The sequence below is a fragment of the Pristiophorus japonicus genome, chromosome 1 (assembly GCF_044704955.1).
Source record: "Pristiophorus japonicus isolate sPriJap1 chromosome 1, sPriJap1.hap1, whole genome shotgun sequence".
Taxonomy (NCBI): domain Eukaryota; kingdom Metazoa; phylum Chordata; class Chondrichthyes; family Pristiophoridae; genus Pristiophorus; species Pristiophorus japonicus.
The window spans coordinates 380,309,394-380,327,175 of record NC_091977.1 but is presented as its reverse complement, the minus strand read 5'-3'; the positions used below and the strand labels follow the sequence as shown (position 1 = coordinate 380,327,175).

Below are 17,782 nucleotides of genomic sequence, written 5' to 3'. Positions count from 1 at the left end.
ATTACAAAATAAGGTATTGTCTGGTCTGTGTTAAGAAATTATTGAATGCAAGGGTGACATTCTTTTGTGTTTGCAGCTAGTAAACAAGAGTTCTGATGAATTCTGACAATGGAGTTGCTCTGCCCAACCAGTAGGAGGTGTTTATAACCTGCTATCCAGGCACAACTGAGGCACTGGTAAAACTAAAACCAAACAAATATTGGGAGCACTGTTTATGCATAATGACAAATTAATGTATTTAATTTAAGGAGAAACTTTTGATTATTCTTCCCCCTTGCTGCTGTTTGTTCCTTTCTCCAGATATAGTGAGTAGTGGTTGGTACTATTAGATTGCATTACTTTTGGTAAAAACAATTGCTCATATTTCTGGGAGTATATTTGTAGGGAAATGAAGATTGGGATAGTTAACGCCCGTCTTTTAGCATATACCTGAACCCAAAGGGATTCCACTCCCTTAACGTCCAAGTGCTGTGCAACCATAGGCAGTGAATCATGCAGGTCAATGCCCGATATCCTGGCAGCAGTCATGATGCCTTCATTCTGGGGCAGTCCGCTATACTAGCTGCAGTTGAGTCACCATGGCAAACCAAAGGGTGGCTGCTGGGAGACAATGGCTATCCTTTGACGTCATGGCTCATGACTCCAGTGCACAACCCATGCACACGTGCGCAGCATGCATACAATGAAAGCCATGCTGCCACACAAAATGTGACAGAGCAGACCATTGGCATGCTAAAACAATGCTTCCACTGCCTGAACCATTCTGGAGGAGCCCTGCAGTACTCGGCAGAGCAGGTGTCAAGATTTGTGATGGTCTACTGCATGCTGCATAAGCTCGCCATCATGAGGACACAGCCTGTGCCACCAGCTATACGGTGAGCAGCTGAGGAGGAAGAGGAAGTGAGGAGGCAACCTAGACAGCCACTTTCTGCCCGGGCTCTCCGTGAAGAACTCATCCGAGTGCGATACCAGTAACTGCAACCCCAATACCCCATTCACCAACAGCCCCACATCTTACCTTCCCTCGGTCACTGACCATTACAGTATCCGCTTGGCCAAAATGTAAAAATAAAAGTCTCCATAGAATAAATATTCCAAATCAAATTTAGAAATCAATCAAAGCATGCATATTGCATACAAATGTAAACTAATCACCCTTGTGAATTCCCTTAGTGCCTGTCTTCTGTGTGCTTTTGCCTAGCTGAGTGCTCCTATGCAGTGCTACCCCAGTGGCTACAGCATGGCTGGTGGAAGGCTGCTGACTTTCAGTGGAGGAGACTACAGATGGACTTGCAGGATGATCTCGAGTAGCTCTGGGCCTAGAAAGCCTAGCTGCGGACTGTACCATCTCGGCATGGGCAGCAGCAGTCTGGCTGGCTGGCTGACATGCAAAAGTAAGGGCACTGGCGAAGTGGCAGTGGTGGGAGGACAAATGCTGTCATCCAGATAGATGACAGCAGGTTCATGCACCCCTGGGGCAATGCCCTCAGTAATCCTAGCAATCTGTCCTCCAACAGATTGCTGGACTGCTGTGACACCCTGCAAGCCCCTTTGAACACTACAAGCCACGATGGCAGCAGTCTGACCTTGCATGACAACAGTCTGAGCTTCCACTGCAGTACTTAGACATTGGGTGGCTGCTGCTTATGCTACAATGGGAGCTTAGACATCAGCCATCAGACGCTGCATCCTGGTTGGGTCCGAAAGTGTGCTAATGGCATTGGCTGCCACTTCCATGCTGGAAAGAATGGGCTCCAAGCTCTGCGTATCGCCCTCTGCCAAGTTGGTGCCAGACTCCTCCATGCCCCTTGACATTGCACCAAGCATTTCATTGTACATAACCATCAGCCTTCTTTTGTAGCCTGCTCCATCAAAGTCCTCATCTGAGTCCTCTGCACCAGAACTCGTGTGCGACCTCACCCTCCAGCGAGCTGGAGTCTGGCACCTGTGCTATCCTTGCCCCCTGCTCTGGCTGCAGGCCATTTGTGCATGGTATCTCACCACATGCAGATCCCGCCTTTATAATATCCTCTAAATTACACTCAATGTCAGTATCTGAACTGGTGGCTGTGAGTGCGAAATCGAGTGATGGTGTGTGTTCATCATCACCGTCTTCTTGCTCTTGGGCAGCTTGAAGTTGTTGGGTACCTTAAAGGAGAAAGGTACAAGGGTAAGGTTGTGGTGAGGGAAGGGAGAAAGTAAGAGGTGTATGCTTACACCATCTATAGCTTGTAAATTCGGAGAGATTGTGGATGAGGGGGAAGTGGGATGTGAGAAGGAGAGTTAGGTACGATGATACTATCATCTTCAGTAATTTCAGCCCCACCGTTAACCACGGCCTCAGCAATGGACATTCCAATAAAGGCCAGCACTGTCTCCTCCATGGGGGTAAGTACATGCAGGCACGCTTGTTCCCTGCCAATTAACTCCTGCTGCCTCCAGTTGTATGCCACATTTTCCTGCAAGAGAGAAGGAAGTGTGTCAGTGAGCGTGGTGCAATCTGTTTGGGTGATGTGGCTGTCATGGTTTAAAAGCTGGCAGTGTGTGCAGGTTGTGAAATGTAGGTGTGAGGCTTACAGCAGTGCTAAGTGTGTGAGGGTGAGGTGAAGCTGTGAATGTTAGGTTTGAGTCCTAATTGATAGAGATTGTTGGTAGCTGAGTAGATATTAGGCTTGTGTGAATTGAGGAGTGGCTAAGGCTAGTGGTGCAGTTGGTAGGATATGGCATTTGAAGATGCATTTACTGACCTTGATCACTCGTGTGAGATCATTGAACTTTCTCTAGGTCTTCAGGGCGTGACTCCTGGCATTGACCTCCATGGCTGCCTGCTCCCACTGCCTTCTGAGCGTGTGTCTTGAGGGCCCCCTGCCCCTTGAGGATGCAGAGCATCTCTCCTCATTTCCACCTTCGCCACTAAGGCCTCCAGTGTAGCGGCTTGAAAGCTTGGAGCCCGCTCTCTCCTATGTTGTGCAATTCTTCACTATTTCCCAGGTCAGATTCACTTCCTAAATGACTGTCAGCACCTGCTGCAGCCACATTGCACCTCCCCTTTAAGAGGTGCAGGCTAGCTTTAAGAGATACAGGCTAGCTTTAACTGGTGCTAGAAAGTTATGATTTTGGGAGCTCTGCTGATGCGTTCAGCCAATCAACAGCATGGTTAGCGTTGGCTGCACATTGAAATCATGGAACTGAGCAGGCAGAATGAAGTTGGCGTGCTTTCTGCATTGCCTTGAATGGGCGCGGGTTAATCGTGCATCGCAATCCCCGTGCCTGTTTTCGGGGGCTGTGCAATTTAACATCCCTTGCCTCTTTAAGTGATGAGCTAAATCTGAATAATCTTGCTCACCAATGTTTAAAATTGAAGGACGTTGGTATTTAAATAATAGATATTTGTTTGCTGAATTGCAGTTTATGAGTACATTCATATACTGATAAGATATATTCTCTTGGCAGGAACAAATGTGCTATGTAAAGAACCTCAAGAAGGCTCTGTAGTCGGAAAGCGGTCACTGCCGCAGGGGGGAGATGATGACCTTGCTTCCAAGAGACCTCGCTCAGCTGGTAGCAGTAAACCCAGTCAGGAGCAGGTAAGAGATTAAAGGATGTTCTATCATAGAAACATAGAAATTTACAGCGGAGGAGGAAGCCATTTCGGCCCATCGTGTCCGCACCGGCCAATGAAGAGCCACACGGCCATCGGTCAGCAGCCCTAAAGTTTACATATAAATCAATGAACAATGGCAGAAAGGTAATGAGCACCCAGCCCAACCAGTCCGCCCCACATAACTGTGACACCTCTTGCACCAAAACATTCTACACACCATCCCAACCGGAGCCATGTGATCTTCTGGGAGAGGCAAAAACCAGATAAAACCAGGCCAATTGGGGGAAAAAAATCTGGGAAAATTCCACTCCGACCCATCCAAGCAATCGAAAGTAGTCCAGGAGATCACCTTGGCCATATTCAATTCCTTGCAGTACTTACCATCGTATCTGCGCCAGCCAACAAGAGGTTATCTAGTCTAATCCCACTTATGGGGCCCAAGTTTCCACATGATTTGCGCCTGATTTTTAGGAGCAACTGGTGGAGAACGGACTATCTTAGAAATCGCAATTCTCCACATTTTTTTTCTGCAGTTCTAGTCAGGTAGAACAGTTCTACTTTGGAACGGAATTTTTTCTTCAAAAGGGGGCGTGTCCGGCCACTGACGCCCGATTTCAAAGTTTCCACAGTGAAAACGTACTCCAAACTAAGTTAGAATGGAGCAAGTGAAGATTTTTGTAGAACTGAAAAAACCTGTTCTACACATTAGAAAATCAGGCGCAGGTTGCAAATTAGGCGTCCAGAACGAGGTGGGGGGGTGGCGGGGGGGGAAGGGAAGTCATTAAATTCTACAATAAATCCTTATTTATACTTCTACAAATATTATACAAATAAATCCAACCTGAATAAACATTTATAAGCAAAGAAAAGATTAAATAAACCATCTTCCTACCTGTGTGAAAGTGCTTCAGGCACGGAGAATGCTGCAGTCAGCCTGAGGCGCCCGTTCTTCCTGCGGGGGCGGGGGGGGAGGAGGCGCCCGTTCTTTCCCTTGGGGGGAGGGGGGCTGCGCCCGTTCTTCCCGCGGGGGGAGGAGGGGGGGAAAGGAGACAGTGAGAAGGCTGCAAGTGCTGATGTGCTGATGGCGATGTGCTTTTATTTTAAAAAATTTCTAAAATTAAACAGCTACAAAGAACTACAAAAATGGCCAAGTGCCAATGTTTTTTTCACACTGAGCATGCGCGAACGCTCCAACCCGCACGCGCAGCGTTGCCGGCAGGAAAAAAACTAATTTAAATAGTACCCGCTCCCTCCCACTTACAAAATCGGCGCGAGTGTAGGCTCCGCCCCCCTGGGCGCCGCGCCAGGCAGACAAGGAGCTGCAGGGCGCTCCAGAATCGCGATTTTTTTTTTAGGCGCCATTTTAGGCGCGAAAAACGGGCACCCAGCTAGAAGGGGCGCCCGTTTTTTATCGTGTGGAAACTTGGGTCCTTTATCTCTAGGTCCGTAACCTTGCAGGTTACGGCACTTCAAGTGCCCATCCAACCAACTTTTAAATGTGGTGAGGTTTTCTCCATCGTCCACCCTTCCAGGCAGTGAGTTCCAGATCCCCACAACCCTTTGCGTGAAGAAGCCTCCCCTCAAATCCCCTCTGCACCTTCCACCAACCACCTTAAAACTATGCCCCCTTGTAATTGACCCCTCCACCAAGGGAAATAGGCCCTTGTTATTCACTATATCCAGGCCCCTCAAAATTTTGTACACCTCGATGAGGTCTCCTCTCAACCTCCTCTGTTCCAATGAGAACAAACTCAGCCTATCCAATCTGTCTCATAGCTAAGATTCTCCATTCCAGGCAGCAATTGTAGTAAATCTCTTCTGCACCGTCTCTCGTGCAATCATGTCCTTCCTATAATACGGCGATCAGAACTGCACGCAGTACTCCAGCTGTGGCCTAACCAGAGTATTATACAATGTAAGCTCTTGTATTCTATGCCTCAGCCAATAAAGGTAAGCATTCTGTATGCCTTTTTAACCACCTTATCCACCTGGCCTGCTACTTTCAGGGATCGATGAACAAGCACTCCAAGGTCCCTTTGTTCATCTACACTTTTAAGTGACCTACCGCTTAATGTGTATACCCTTTCCAAGCAGTGTGGTCGCCCCTTTTTTATTTTTCAATTCGACCCATATGGTCTCATTTGATGATCCCTCTAACATATCATCCCTCCTCACCGCTGTAATAGTTTCTTTAATCAATACCGCGACTCTCCCCCATCCCCCCCCCCCCCCCGTTGCCTTACTTTTTATCCCCCTCTCTGTCTTGTCTAAAAATCCTGTAACCAGGAATATTGATCTGCCAAACCTGCCCCTCTTTCAGCCATGTCTCTGTAATGGCTATAATGTCATACTTCCAAGTGTCTACCTGTGCTCTTAGCTCATCCGCCTTATTCGCTATACTCCTTGCATTGAAGTATATACCATTCAGCACAGGAAGATCTCCTTGCTTACTACTTACTAACCCTTGTTTCCTCTGCCTTACAGATTCGCTTTCTAAATTCTTGCTCTCCAATTTCTGCTTTACTTCTTTCTCTATTGAATTTGTTCTCAGGTTCCCTTCCCCCTGCGAAGCTAGTTTAAATTCTCCCCAACAGCACTAGCAAAACTTCCCGCGAGGATATTGGTCCCGGCGCTGTTGTGCAATCCGTCCGGTTTGTACAGGTCCCATCTCCCCCAGAAGCGGTCCGAATGCCTGAAGAACTTATCTGTTTATTTATCTGTTGTGTTAAGCATTTTTCCCAATTAATTACTTGTCAAATACTTCCCAGCAAATTATTGATAAAATGTTTATTGATAAATATTCAAATATTCAAACTGTCTAGCTTTACCATTGGTATATCTTGATGTAAAGTCTTCTGTTTTCAATTATCACTTAAATGGAAATTGTCTTAATTTTTGACATGGCTGCAAGAAATTCTCACACTGTAAACAGGGGCCCGTTTGAGAGTACTGAAAATGGCAGCTTATATGTGAGTCTAATTTTTCACAAAAACAATGGGTAAAACAATTTAAAAGATTTGCTCTTGATTTGAAATCTGCCTGTAAAAAGAAAGGACAATTTGATTAGCCACTTTCTCTTTGTTAATATTGAACTGGCCCTTGTTGACATGAAGGAATAAACATTGTATTGCATTTGACTTCATGTTTTATGAATGCACTTGTAATATCTCACCGCAAAATTAAATTATATGCATATCTTAAAAAAAGCAGAACAGAAAAACCTTGCGTGCTTTATACCACCAGCTTTTAATATAAATTTTATTAAATGCTATTTGGTTTCAGCTCTACCAGTGCCCCTACTGTAATTATAACAGTAAGGATGCAAACAGGATCCAGATGCATGTCATGTCCCAGCATTCCATGCAGCCAGTCATCTGCTGCCCTCTCTGTCAGGATGTCCTCAGCAACAAGATTCATCTACAGCTCCACCTGACCCACTTGCACAGCGTGGCACCTGATTGTGTGGAGAAGCTACTTATGACTGTAAGCAGTTTAAAATGTAACTCAGGCAAGGGATTTTTGGCTTCAGAACTGGAAATTAAAATCCATCCCTTTTTAAAATACAAGCCTGCCAGAGAGTGTATTGCCCTTTTCAGAACAAAATGTAATCAGTTGTGATTTATGTTGTAAGATAATTATTAATTTATTTGTAGATGAACTGCTCTGCCACTTCAGCATCATACATTACAAGGGGTTGACATACTGGTCCACTTTTTCTCATTTAGAAATAAAATAGCAATGGGTGCATGGTTGTTATTTTGATTTTTTTAAATTATATTCTTGTGCATTGGAAATAACTTTTTCTGATTTCTACATACTGCATAGCTTTTAAAACTATTTTAATGAATGAGGAAAGAAAGTGCATCTATGGGGGAAAGGTAACAAAAGAGCAAAACCGAAGAAACAGTAGTTGAAGAAACAGGTCAATAGTCACCTAAGGGATGAGCAGAAGTACTTAAAGAATATCTGTAGCAGTAACAGAATGATGTGCGTACTAGTAGTTATTTAAAAGGCAGTTGAAGATAACTAAAATGAGCATTAAAAGAGGTATAAGGTCAATAGAAAAGTGAGTTGTAGACAGCTGTAAGAGGGATTCAATGAAATTCTTTAGCTGTGTAGAAGAATACAGCACTCTGAAGATGATAGGTATTTAAAGGGACAATTTACATAGAAGTGTGACGAGAGGAATAAGAAGTAATAGATGTGTGATGTAAATTCTTTAGGTGTCAGCCTTGCCTCAGTAGCAGCACTATTGCCTGTGAGTCAGAAGTTTGTGGGTTCAAGTCCCACTCCAGAAAGCTGAGCACATAATCCAGGTTGATACTCTAGTGCAGTACTAAAGGAGTACTGTAAAGAAAACACTAAAAATATGATATGTCTATAGGGCATCTATACCCGATAAGATACATCCTAAAATTTTCAAGAAAATAGACAAACTTTAGTTTGTATTTTTAGAAGTTCCATACATACAGGAACTGTACGTGATATTTAAAAAGATGAGATATGAACTCGGGAAGAATCATCATAATCATAGGCAGTCCCTTGGAATCGAGGAAGACTTGCTTCCACTCCTAAAGTGAGTCCTTTGGTGGCGAGAGCCACAGACCCTGTCACAGGTGGGCCAGACATTCGTCAGCAGAAGTAGTGGTGGGGGGGGACTGATTTGCCGCACGCTCCTTCCGCTGCCTGCGCCCGACCTCTTCACGCTCAATGCTCTCCCGGATGCACTTTCTCCACCTCAGGCGGTCTTCAGCCAGGGGCTCCCAGTGATAGTGGTGATGCTGCACTTTATCAGGGAGGCTTTGAGGGTATCCTTGTAGTGTTTCCGCTGCCCACCTTTGACTCATTTGCCGTGAAGGAGCTCCGCCTAGAACAATTGCTTAGGGAGCCTCGAGTCTGGCATGTGAATTATGTGGCCTGCCCAGCGAAGCTGATCAAGTGCGGTCAGTGCTTCAATACTGGGGATGTTAGCCTGGGCGAGGACTCTGATGTTGGTGCGCCTGTCCTCCCAGGGGATTTGCAGGATCTTGCGGAGAAATCGTTGGTGATATATCTCCAGCGACTTGAGGTGTCTTCTATACATTAGTTGGTCTAACATTGTTAGTGAGGGAAATGACCATCTACAGAGCATTTAATTCACCCTATCAATGTTCAGGTTACAATGAGTAGTCAGTATAGATTTAGAAACAAAAGCTCGCACCTACTGGATCCTTTAAGGAAATAACCAAATTAGTTGGTAAGAACTGTTCATATAATTTACTTCGATTTTCAGAAAGCATTTATTAAAATTCCACATCTAAGGCTATTAAAGAAGATTAAGCCTGGAAATTTCCTCACAGCTGTTCCCACTCTGCTGCCTTAACTTTTCAAGCGGAAACCCAGGAGCAGCTCTGAGGAAGTTCCTAGTCTCATGGTATTAATAGCACATTGACTGGCTGAATAAAAATCTACCAATAGAAAGCTAAAGTTGATGTAAAGCCTCCACCTTGAGGCCAGTGACTCTAGGACTCCTATAGAAGGTACTTCTGGTCCCCAGCTGATAACACTGCTGATGTGGAGGAGGGTACATCTAGTAATATTATGACATTTACTAATGACATCAAACTGTGTGGCAAGTTGACCAGTGTAGGAAGAGTATTATAGCAGTCAAAGAAATCTGGACAAACTCAGCAGTTAGCCTAATAGTAAATGAGTTTTGATATCAATAAGTGTAAAATAAAGCACACTGAAACAGCAACAGAATCTGTACACAATGAATGGGTCTGTATTAGCTGGGCAGCGAAGAGAAATTATTTGGATCTAATTTTTTGCCATTCATTGAAAGCTAAGACCCAGTCAGGAGATGTTATTATAAATTGAAATAGGCTATCTTAATCCTGAGTAATCCATTAAATTAAGAGTACTGTATATAATATTTGGCTCTTTAGGCTCTATTCTCCTCTGGTAATTCAAGTGAAAATGTAGACACGAATATATGGTAAATTGGTTGAAATTACTAATTGCTAGTTATCTGGTTTATCATTGCTCTGAATATACCTACTTCACATTAACAGAAACTTTACATAACCATTGAATAAAACACCCAAGTGGCGACTCTTGTGTGTTGTCAGTTGGTATGATTGCACGAGGGTGATCATGAGAGGTGGATGTGATAATGTGGATAGAGAGAGAGAGATGAGTGGAGGTGCAAGGTATGTTGCTGTAAGTAAAGATGTGCAGGAGTAGGGTAGAGAAGGCAGCTATGTGATGAGAGGCACAGCGGGATGCAGTTGAGTGTGGCATTATATTAACATTTTGTGATCTAATGAGATCATTGAAACATTTACAGCACTGCACCAGGTCCTCTTGACCACATATCTACTTGTGACCTCCTCTGCAATCTGCCCATGGGAAAGGAAGAGGAACTCCCTGCGGCTCTAACTCCCTCCATAATATGGAGGGAGTCAGTAGAGAACCTGGGTGCAGCCCTCTACCTCTGTGCAGTAATTGTCAGTGTTTGCAGCACTCCAGAGCTGTAGCGCACTGACAGCACTATATTAGATTAAACATCAAATGTAATATGGCCATGGTCCCGTTAAAGATCCTGGCTGAAAATGCATCATGATTGACGTCACCAGACCCGCTCCGTCTCATTGGGCCAGGTCGCGCTGGGCGGGTTTCATATGCCCCATTAACGCAAGTTAATTTTCAACAGTGGGATGGAGCCAGCAACGGGGTCGGGACCCAAAATGGCCACCACCAAGGTAAAGAAAATTCCGGCCATAGGTTCAGCGAACCAGCACCATGAATATTAGTAACTTAGAAACATAGAAAATAGGTGTAGGAAAAGGCCATTCGGGCCTTCAAACCTGCACCACCATTAATAAGATCATGGCTAATCATTCACCTCAGTACCCCTTTCCTGCTTTCACTCCATACCGTTTGATCCCTTTAGCCATATGAGCCATATCTAACTCCTTCTTGAATATATCTAACGAACTGGCATCAACAACACTCTGCGGTAGAGAATTCCACAGGTTAACAACTCTCTGAGTGAAGAAGTTTCTCCTCATCTCAGTCCTAAATGGCTTACCCTTATCCTTAGACTGTGATCCCTGGTTCTGGATTTCCCCAACATCGGGAACATTCTTCCTGCATCTAACGTGACCAGTCTCGTCAGAATGTTATATGTTTCTATGAGATCCCCTCTCATTCTTCTAAACTCCGGTGAATACAGGCCCAGTTGATCCAGTCTCTCCTCATATGTCAGTGCTGCCATCCCGGGAATCTGGTAAACCTTGGCTGCACTCCCTCAATAGCAAGAACGTCCTTCCTCAGATTAGGAGACCAAAACCGAACACAATATTCCAGATGCGGCCGCACCAAGGCCCTGTACAACTGCAGTATGACCTCCCTGCTCCTATACGCAAATCCCCTAGCTATGAAGGCCAACATGCCATTTGTCTTCTTCACCGCCTGCTGAACCTGCATGCCAACTTTCAACGCTGCACCTCCCCTTTTCCTAATCTGTTGCCATTCAGATAATATTCTGCCTTCGTGTTTTTGCCACCAAAGTGGATAACCTCACATTTATCCACATTATACTGCATCTGCCTTGCATTTGCCCACTCACCTAACCTGTCCAAGTCACCCTGCAGCCTCTTAGCATCCTCCTCACAGCTCACACCGCCACCCAGCTTAGTGTCATCTGCAAACTTGGAGTTATTACTCTCAATTCCTTCATCTAAATCATTGATGTATATTGTAAATAGCTGGGGTCCCAGCACTGAGCCCTACGGCACCCCACTAGTCACTGCCTGCCATTCTGAGAATGATCCTTTTATCCCTACATATCTCAACCGTGGCTATCAAGGGAAATCAGGGATAGTATTAAAGCCAAGGAAGTGGCATACAAATTGGCCAGAAATAGCAGCAAACCCGGGGACTGGGAGGAATTTAGAACTCTGCAGAGGAGGACAAAGGATTTGATTAGGGCAGGGAAAATGGAGTACGAGAAGAAGCTTGCAGGGAACATTAAGACGGATTGCAAAAGTTTCTATAGATATGTAAAGAGAAAAAGGTTAGTAAAGACAAACGTAGGTCCCCTGCAGTCAGAATCAGGGGAAGTCATAACGGGGAACAAAGAAATGGTGGACCAATTGAACAAGTACTTTGGTTCGGTATTCACTAAGGAGGACACAAACAACCTTCCGGATATAAAAGGGGTCGGAGGGTCTAGTAAGGAGAAGGAACTGAGGGAAATCCTTATTAGTCGGGAAATTGTGTTAGGGAAATTGATGGGATTGAAGGCCGATAAATCCCCAGGGCCTGATGGACTGCATCCCAGAGTACTTAAGGAGGTGGCCTTGGAAATAGTGGATGCATTGACAGTCATTTTCCAACATTCCATTGACTCTGGATCAGTTCCTATGGAGTGGAGGGTAGCCAATGTAACCCCACTTTTTAAAAAAGGAGGGAGAGAGATAACAGGGAATTATAGACCGGTCAGCCTGACATCGGTAGTGGGTAAAATGATGGAATCAATTATTAAGGATGTCATAGCAGTGCATTTGGAAAGAGGTGACATGATAGGTCCAAGTCAGCATGGATTTGTGAAAGGGAAATCATGCTTGACAAATCTTCTGGAATTTTTTGAGGATGTTTCCAGTAAAGTGGACAAGGGAGAACCAGTTGATGTGGTATATTTGGACTTTCAGAAGGCTTTCGACAAGGTCCCACACAAGAGATTAATGTGCAAAGTTAAAGCACATGGTATTGGGGGTAGTGTGCTGACATGGATTGAGAACTGGTTGTCAAACAGGAAGCAAAGAGTAGGAGTAAATGGGGACTTTTCAGAATGGCAGGCAATGACTAGTGGGGTACCGCAAGGTTCTGTGCTGGGGCCCCAGCTGTTTACACTGTACATTAATGATTTAGACGAGGGGATTAAATGTAGTATCTCCAAATTTGCGGATGACACTAAGTTGAGTGGAAGTGTGAGCTGCGTGGAGGATGCTATGAGGCTGCAGAGCGACTGGGATAGGTTAGGTGAGTGGGCAAATGCATGGCAGATGAAGTATAATGTGGATAAATGTGAGGTTATCCACTTTGGTGGTAAAAACAGAGAGATAGACTATTAGCTGAATGGTGACAGATTAGGAAAAGGGGAGGTGCAGCGAGACCTGGGTGTCATGGTACATCAGTCATTGAAGGTTGGCATGCAGGTACAGCAGACGGTTAAGAAAGCAAATGGCATGTTGGCCTTCATAGCGAGGGGATTTGAATACAGGGGCAGGGAGGTGTTGCTACAGTTGTACAGGGCCTTGGTGAGGCCACACCTGGAGTATTGTGTACAGTTTTGGTCTCCTAACCTGAGGAAGGACATTCTTGCTATTGAGGGAGTGCAGCGAAGGTTCACCAGACTGATTCCCGGGATGGCGGGACTGACCTATCAAGAAAGATTGGATCAACTGGGCTTGTATTCACTGGAGTTCAGAAGAATGAGAGGGGACCTTATAGAAACGTTTAAAATTCTGACGGGGTTAAACAGGTTAGATGCAGGAAGAATGTTCCCAATGTTGGGGAAGTCCAGAACCAGGGGACACAGTCTAAGGATAAGGGGTAAGCCATTTAGGACCGAGATGAGGAGGAATTTCTTCACCCAGAGAGTGGTGAACCTGTGGAATTCTCTACCACAGAAAGTTGTTGAGGCCAATTCACTAAATATATTCAAAAAGGAGTTAGATGAAGTCCTTACTACTCGGGGGATCAAGGGGTATGGTGAGAAAGCAGGAATGGGGTACTGAAGTTGCATGTTCAGCCATGAACTCATTGAATGGTGGTGCAGGCTAGAAGGGCCGAATGACCAACTCCTGCACCTATTTTCTATGTTTTCTATGTTTCTCTGCTTCCTGTCTGCCAACCAATTCTCTATCCGCGTCAATACATTGCCCCCAATACCATGTGCTTTAATTTTGCACATTAATCTCTTGTGTGAGACCTTGTCAAAAGCCTTTTGAAAGTCCAAATACACCACATCCACTGGTTCTCCCTTGTCCACTCTACTAGTTACATCCTCAAAAAATTCCAGAAGATTTGTCAATCATGATTTCCCTTTCATAAATCCATGCTGACTTGGACCGATCCTGTCACTGCTTTCCAAACGCGCTGCTATTTCATCTAATAATTGATTCCAACATTTTCCCCACTACTGATGTCAGGCTCACCGATCTATAATTCCCCATTTTCTCTCTCCCTCCTTTTTTTAAAAAGTGGTCTTACATCAGCTACCTTCCAGTCCATAGGAACTGATCCAGAGTTGATAGATTGTTGGAAAATGATCACCAATGCATCCACTATTTCTAGAGCCACTTCCTTAAGTACTCTGGGATGCAGACTATCAGGCCCTGGGGATTTATCAGCCTTTAATCCCATCAATTTCCCTAACACAATTTCCTGACTAATAAGGATTTCCTTCAGTTTCCCCTTCTCGCTTGACCCTCGGTCCCCTAGTATTTCCGGAAGGTTATATGTGTCTTCCTTCATGAAGACAGAACCAAAGTATTTGTTCAATTGGTCTGCCATTTCTTTGTTCCCCATTATAAATTCACCTGAATCTGACTGCAAGGGACCTACGTTTGTGTTCACTAATCTTTTTCGCTTCACATAGCTATAGAAACTTTTGCAGTCAGTTTCATATTGATGTTAACCAGTTACATAGAATTACATACATAGAATATACAGCACACAGTTGTGTTCATACTGTTCTCTTTGTTTGTAGGTATTTTCATATCAATTTAATTTAATCAGTACAAATCTTGCCTCTGTGTCTCCCTCCAGAATTTGTACACGTGGACTAATCTGACAATCCAGTGCAGAGGAAGTGTTCTATTATTTGAGGATCTGTCTTTTGGCCGAGATGTTACAGCAAAGCCTCAAATGCTTGTTCAAGCGGTTTAAATTGACTTTATATAGATCTCATGGCACTACTCAAGAAAGGCAGGGAGGTGTGTTCTGGCTGCAATCCACCCCACCAAAACAGATCAACTGGCCATTTATCTTATTGCTATTTGTGGGACCTTGCTATGTGCAGAATCCCTGCCATATTTGCCAGCATAACAATCACTGTACTCAAAGTAATTAATTGTATGTGAAGCACTTTGAGACATTCTGGGAGATTAGATAAGACACTTCCTTGAATGCAATTCTTTCTTTCTATGTGCTTAAAATTCGTTGCAATGTCACCACACACGAGTCAGTTTTACTTTCAGATTTCGGACCATGCACACTACCCTACCCCAAAAGTGACAGTTCAGCTGAGGCTGAGGCCTAAAAAGGTAAGTGCTTGGGGCTGAATTAGAGGGAGAGCTGGCCACTACTAAGTCTCCCTCCATTTGCATAATTTTAGCCTCACTATCACTACCGTGATCTACCACCACCTTTCACCAGGCGATCTTGGGGAGTGGCGATTAGAGGGGAAGATAGCCGCAAAATTGTCCAGCAGGCCAGCCCACTCCCAACTCCCCTGGCATTATTTACAAGGGGAGAGCAAAAAAGGAGTGGAAGAGGGAATTGGAACTGGGGGCTCGGAGAAAAATTCAGCCCCATGTTTGGGTTTTAAGAGCCTATAAATTGTAGCTGTTCACAGAGTAGTGTTCACAGATCCTGGAGTCTTGGCAGGATCACAAATTCTGGTTCATAGTGAAACTATAGGAAACAAGTGTGGACTTAGTTTTTCCCCACCATAACATTTTACAGCATTGATGTTCGGGTTCTGCTTATTATTTGATCTAGGTATTTAGTGTAATTTCTGTATCATCTATAAAGCTGGATAAGCATTTCTAATACTAATAGATGTAAACCTTCGAAAAGATACATATAGGCATAGTATTATAAGTAGTGATTTTTTTTTGCCAGTTCTCAGGACATCCAACATCATTTCATATACTAATTTGATTTAGTATAATTTCAAATATTTAACATTTAATATTTATACAATAGAGAATGACGATGTCAATTTTTCAAATAGGTTTTAATAAAATCTTTACTCATCACAATGAACAGTGTATGTACGCCAAATGTATTTAATAATAACTCATAAGAAAGAACTTGTAGAATGGGAAAGTGGATGTGCCATTTCTCATAATATAGTTTGTCTCAAATAATTTCGAATAATGCTTTTAACCCTTTCTGACATATGATGTAGCTTTCCAATAAAGATGCCTTCACATTCTTAATGTTGTGCTAAAATCACAATTAAAACTAAAAAAATAAACACTTTGTGCAGTGAGTAGCTTGTGGGATTAGGATGTTTGAGCATTGAGAGGGTAAGCATACATCTGTAAGCATACATCTGACAGTGGATGTATGCCTGGAAATGCAGTGCTTCTGAACAATGTTGGGATTTTCTCTTTTTTTAAATGCAACCATTTAACATAAATTTGGCACATTCCCTGGAAGGATTATCAAACTAGTTCATTGGCTGTTACAGGATCATTATTACAGATGCATTATGATTGCCTGTTTTACATTCCCATTGATTAAATCAAATTCGGAGAAGAATGATAAGAATAACTGCAGCTTAGGGGTCCTAGTTATGAAGAGAAAAATAGCAGAACTAAACTTGTTTATACTGAAGAAAAGGTTGAGAGAATGCATGATTCAACTCCTTAAAATGCCAAGTGGCATAGATATTGTAGATTTAAACTTGGTACTTATTGAAACTTGGACAGAAAATGCTAATCTAGAGAGTGGGAGTACCAAATTAATGAGCCTAAAGCAAGACTAGAGATTAGAAAAAATGTGAAAAACTGTGGATGCTGGAAATCTGAAATAAAAACAGAAATTGCAGGAAACACTCAGCAGGTCAGGCAGCATCTGTGGAGAGAGAAACAGAGTTAATGTTTCAGGTCAATGACCTTTCATCAGAACATAAAATAATTTTTTTCCCCTGCAGAGTAATTGATCTGTGGAATAGAATCCCACGAAAGTAATTAATGTTGTTAATTTCTTTTCACTTGGAAAAACATGGGTTAACTAATGACAGCCAACACGGATTTGTTGACGGCAAATTGTGCCTGACAAACTTAATTGAGTTCTTCGGATAAAGTAATGGAGGGGGTTGATACAGGTAGTGCAGTTGATGTGTATGTGGACTTCCAAAAGATGTTTGATAAAGTGACACTTTAATAGTCCTGTTAGCAAAATTGAAGCGCATGGATTAAAGTGGCAGCATGGATAAGAGACAGAAAGCAACAAGTAGTGGTGAATAGTTGTTTTTCAGTCTGGAGCATGCCCGTAAGGAAGTGCAGCCAAGTTTCAGGCTACAGCTGATTGCTAATGTATCTGTGCATGTGCAAACTGTATGTGACATGGTAGTCACAGCAGATGATACAGTTCAGCGTCTGTGTTTCTACTAACCTAGACCCTGACAAGACAGGTTCCATGGACATTCCAAAGTAGGTTTTCCAGGATTCACAGAAATGGTTGGTGGCAACTTGGCAAGTACATCCAAACAGGCAACTTTGACGCTTGATCTTTAATGTAGTAACAGCTGAAACATGGCATGCTGTGATTGGCATGCTTTTGAAGAACATTACTGCATAACTGTAAGTCAGACATCCACATTTCAAAGTACTGCCACTGGGGTCTTCTGACAAAATCTCCTTCAGAAAGAGGAGCCACAACCAGCACAACATCCACCAAAGAAAAGCATGTTAGTTCTCTATACGGACGCGGGATGCCGAGTGTGAGCAGAAGTACATGTAACACCTCTCGGTCAGGCTGAATTGCCTGGCATCACTCCACAGATATGCCTCTTCCTTTGAGCACATCAGCTGAGAATCAGTATTGACAATCCCTCTAGAACCAATAAAGAGAGCTATCTCAGACCATAACCATCTATCTACCCAAACCCTGACCTCTTACCTATCTGCTGGAAAATATGATGATTGCCAAAATAGGCATGAAATTCCACTCCATTTCCTGACCTGGCTACCACCTACCTTGAGGCACAAACTGGACAATAAAGAGACCAAAATTGGCACTATTTGTTCTGACTATTAATGTTAATATTTTTGATTGAATCTATTAGATGAAATGCAGCCCACAAAAAATGTTTTGGTTACAGGCTTACTTAATGATAGGACAAATAGAAATGCCTCCATATATTCCATCAATCCCATTGGCAAGGTTCCTTCT

General features: G+C 43.5%; 1 protein-coding gene across 1 annotated transcript in view; it reads left to right on the top strand.

Annotated features, from left to right (window-relative positions):
* The window catches only part of zfhx4 (zinc finger homeobox 4), a 345,676-nt gene that overhangs the window by 301,604 nt on the left and 26,290 nt on the right, over window positions 1-17,782 (top strand). The window contains exons 6-7 of the mRNA XM_070891069.1: window positions 3,454-3,587; window positions 6,887-7,087. Of these exons, the coding sequence (XP_070747170.1) occupies window positions 3,454-3,587; window positions 6,887-7,087 (335 nt within the window). The remainder of the gene's footprint in view (window positions 1-3,453; window positions 3,588-6,886; window positions 7,088-17,782) is intronic.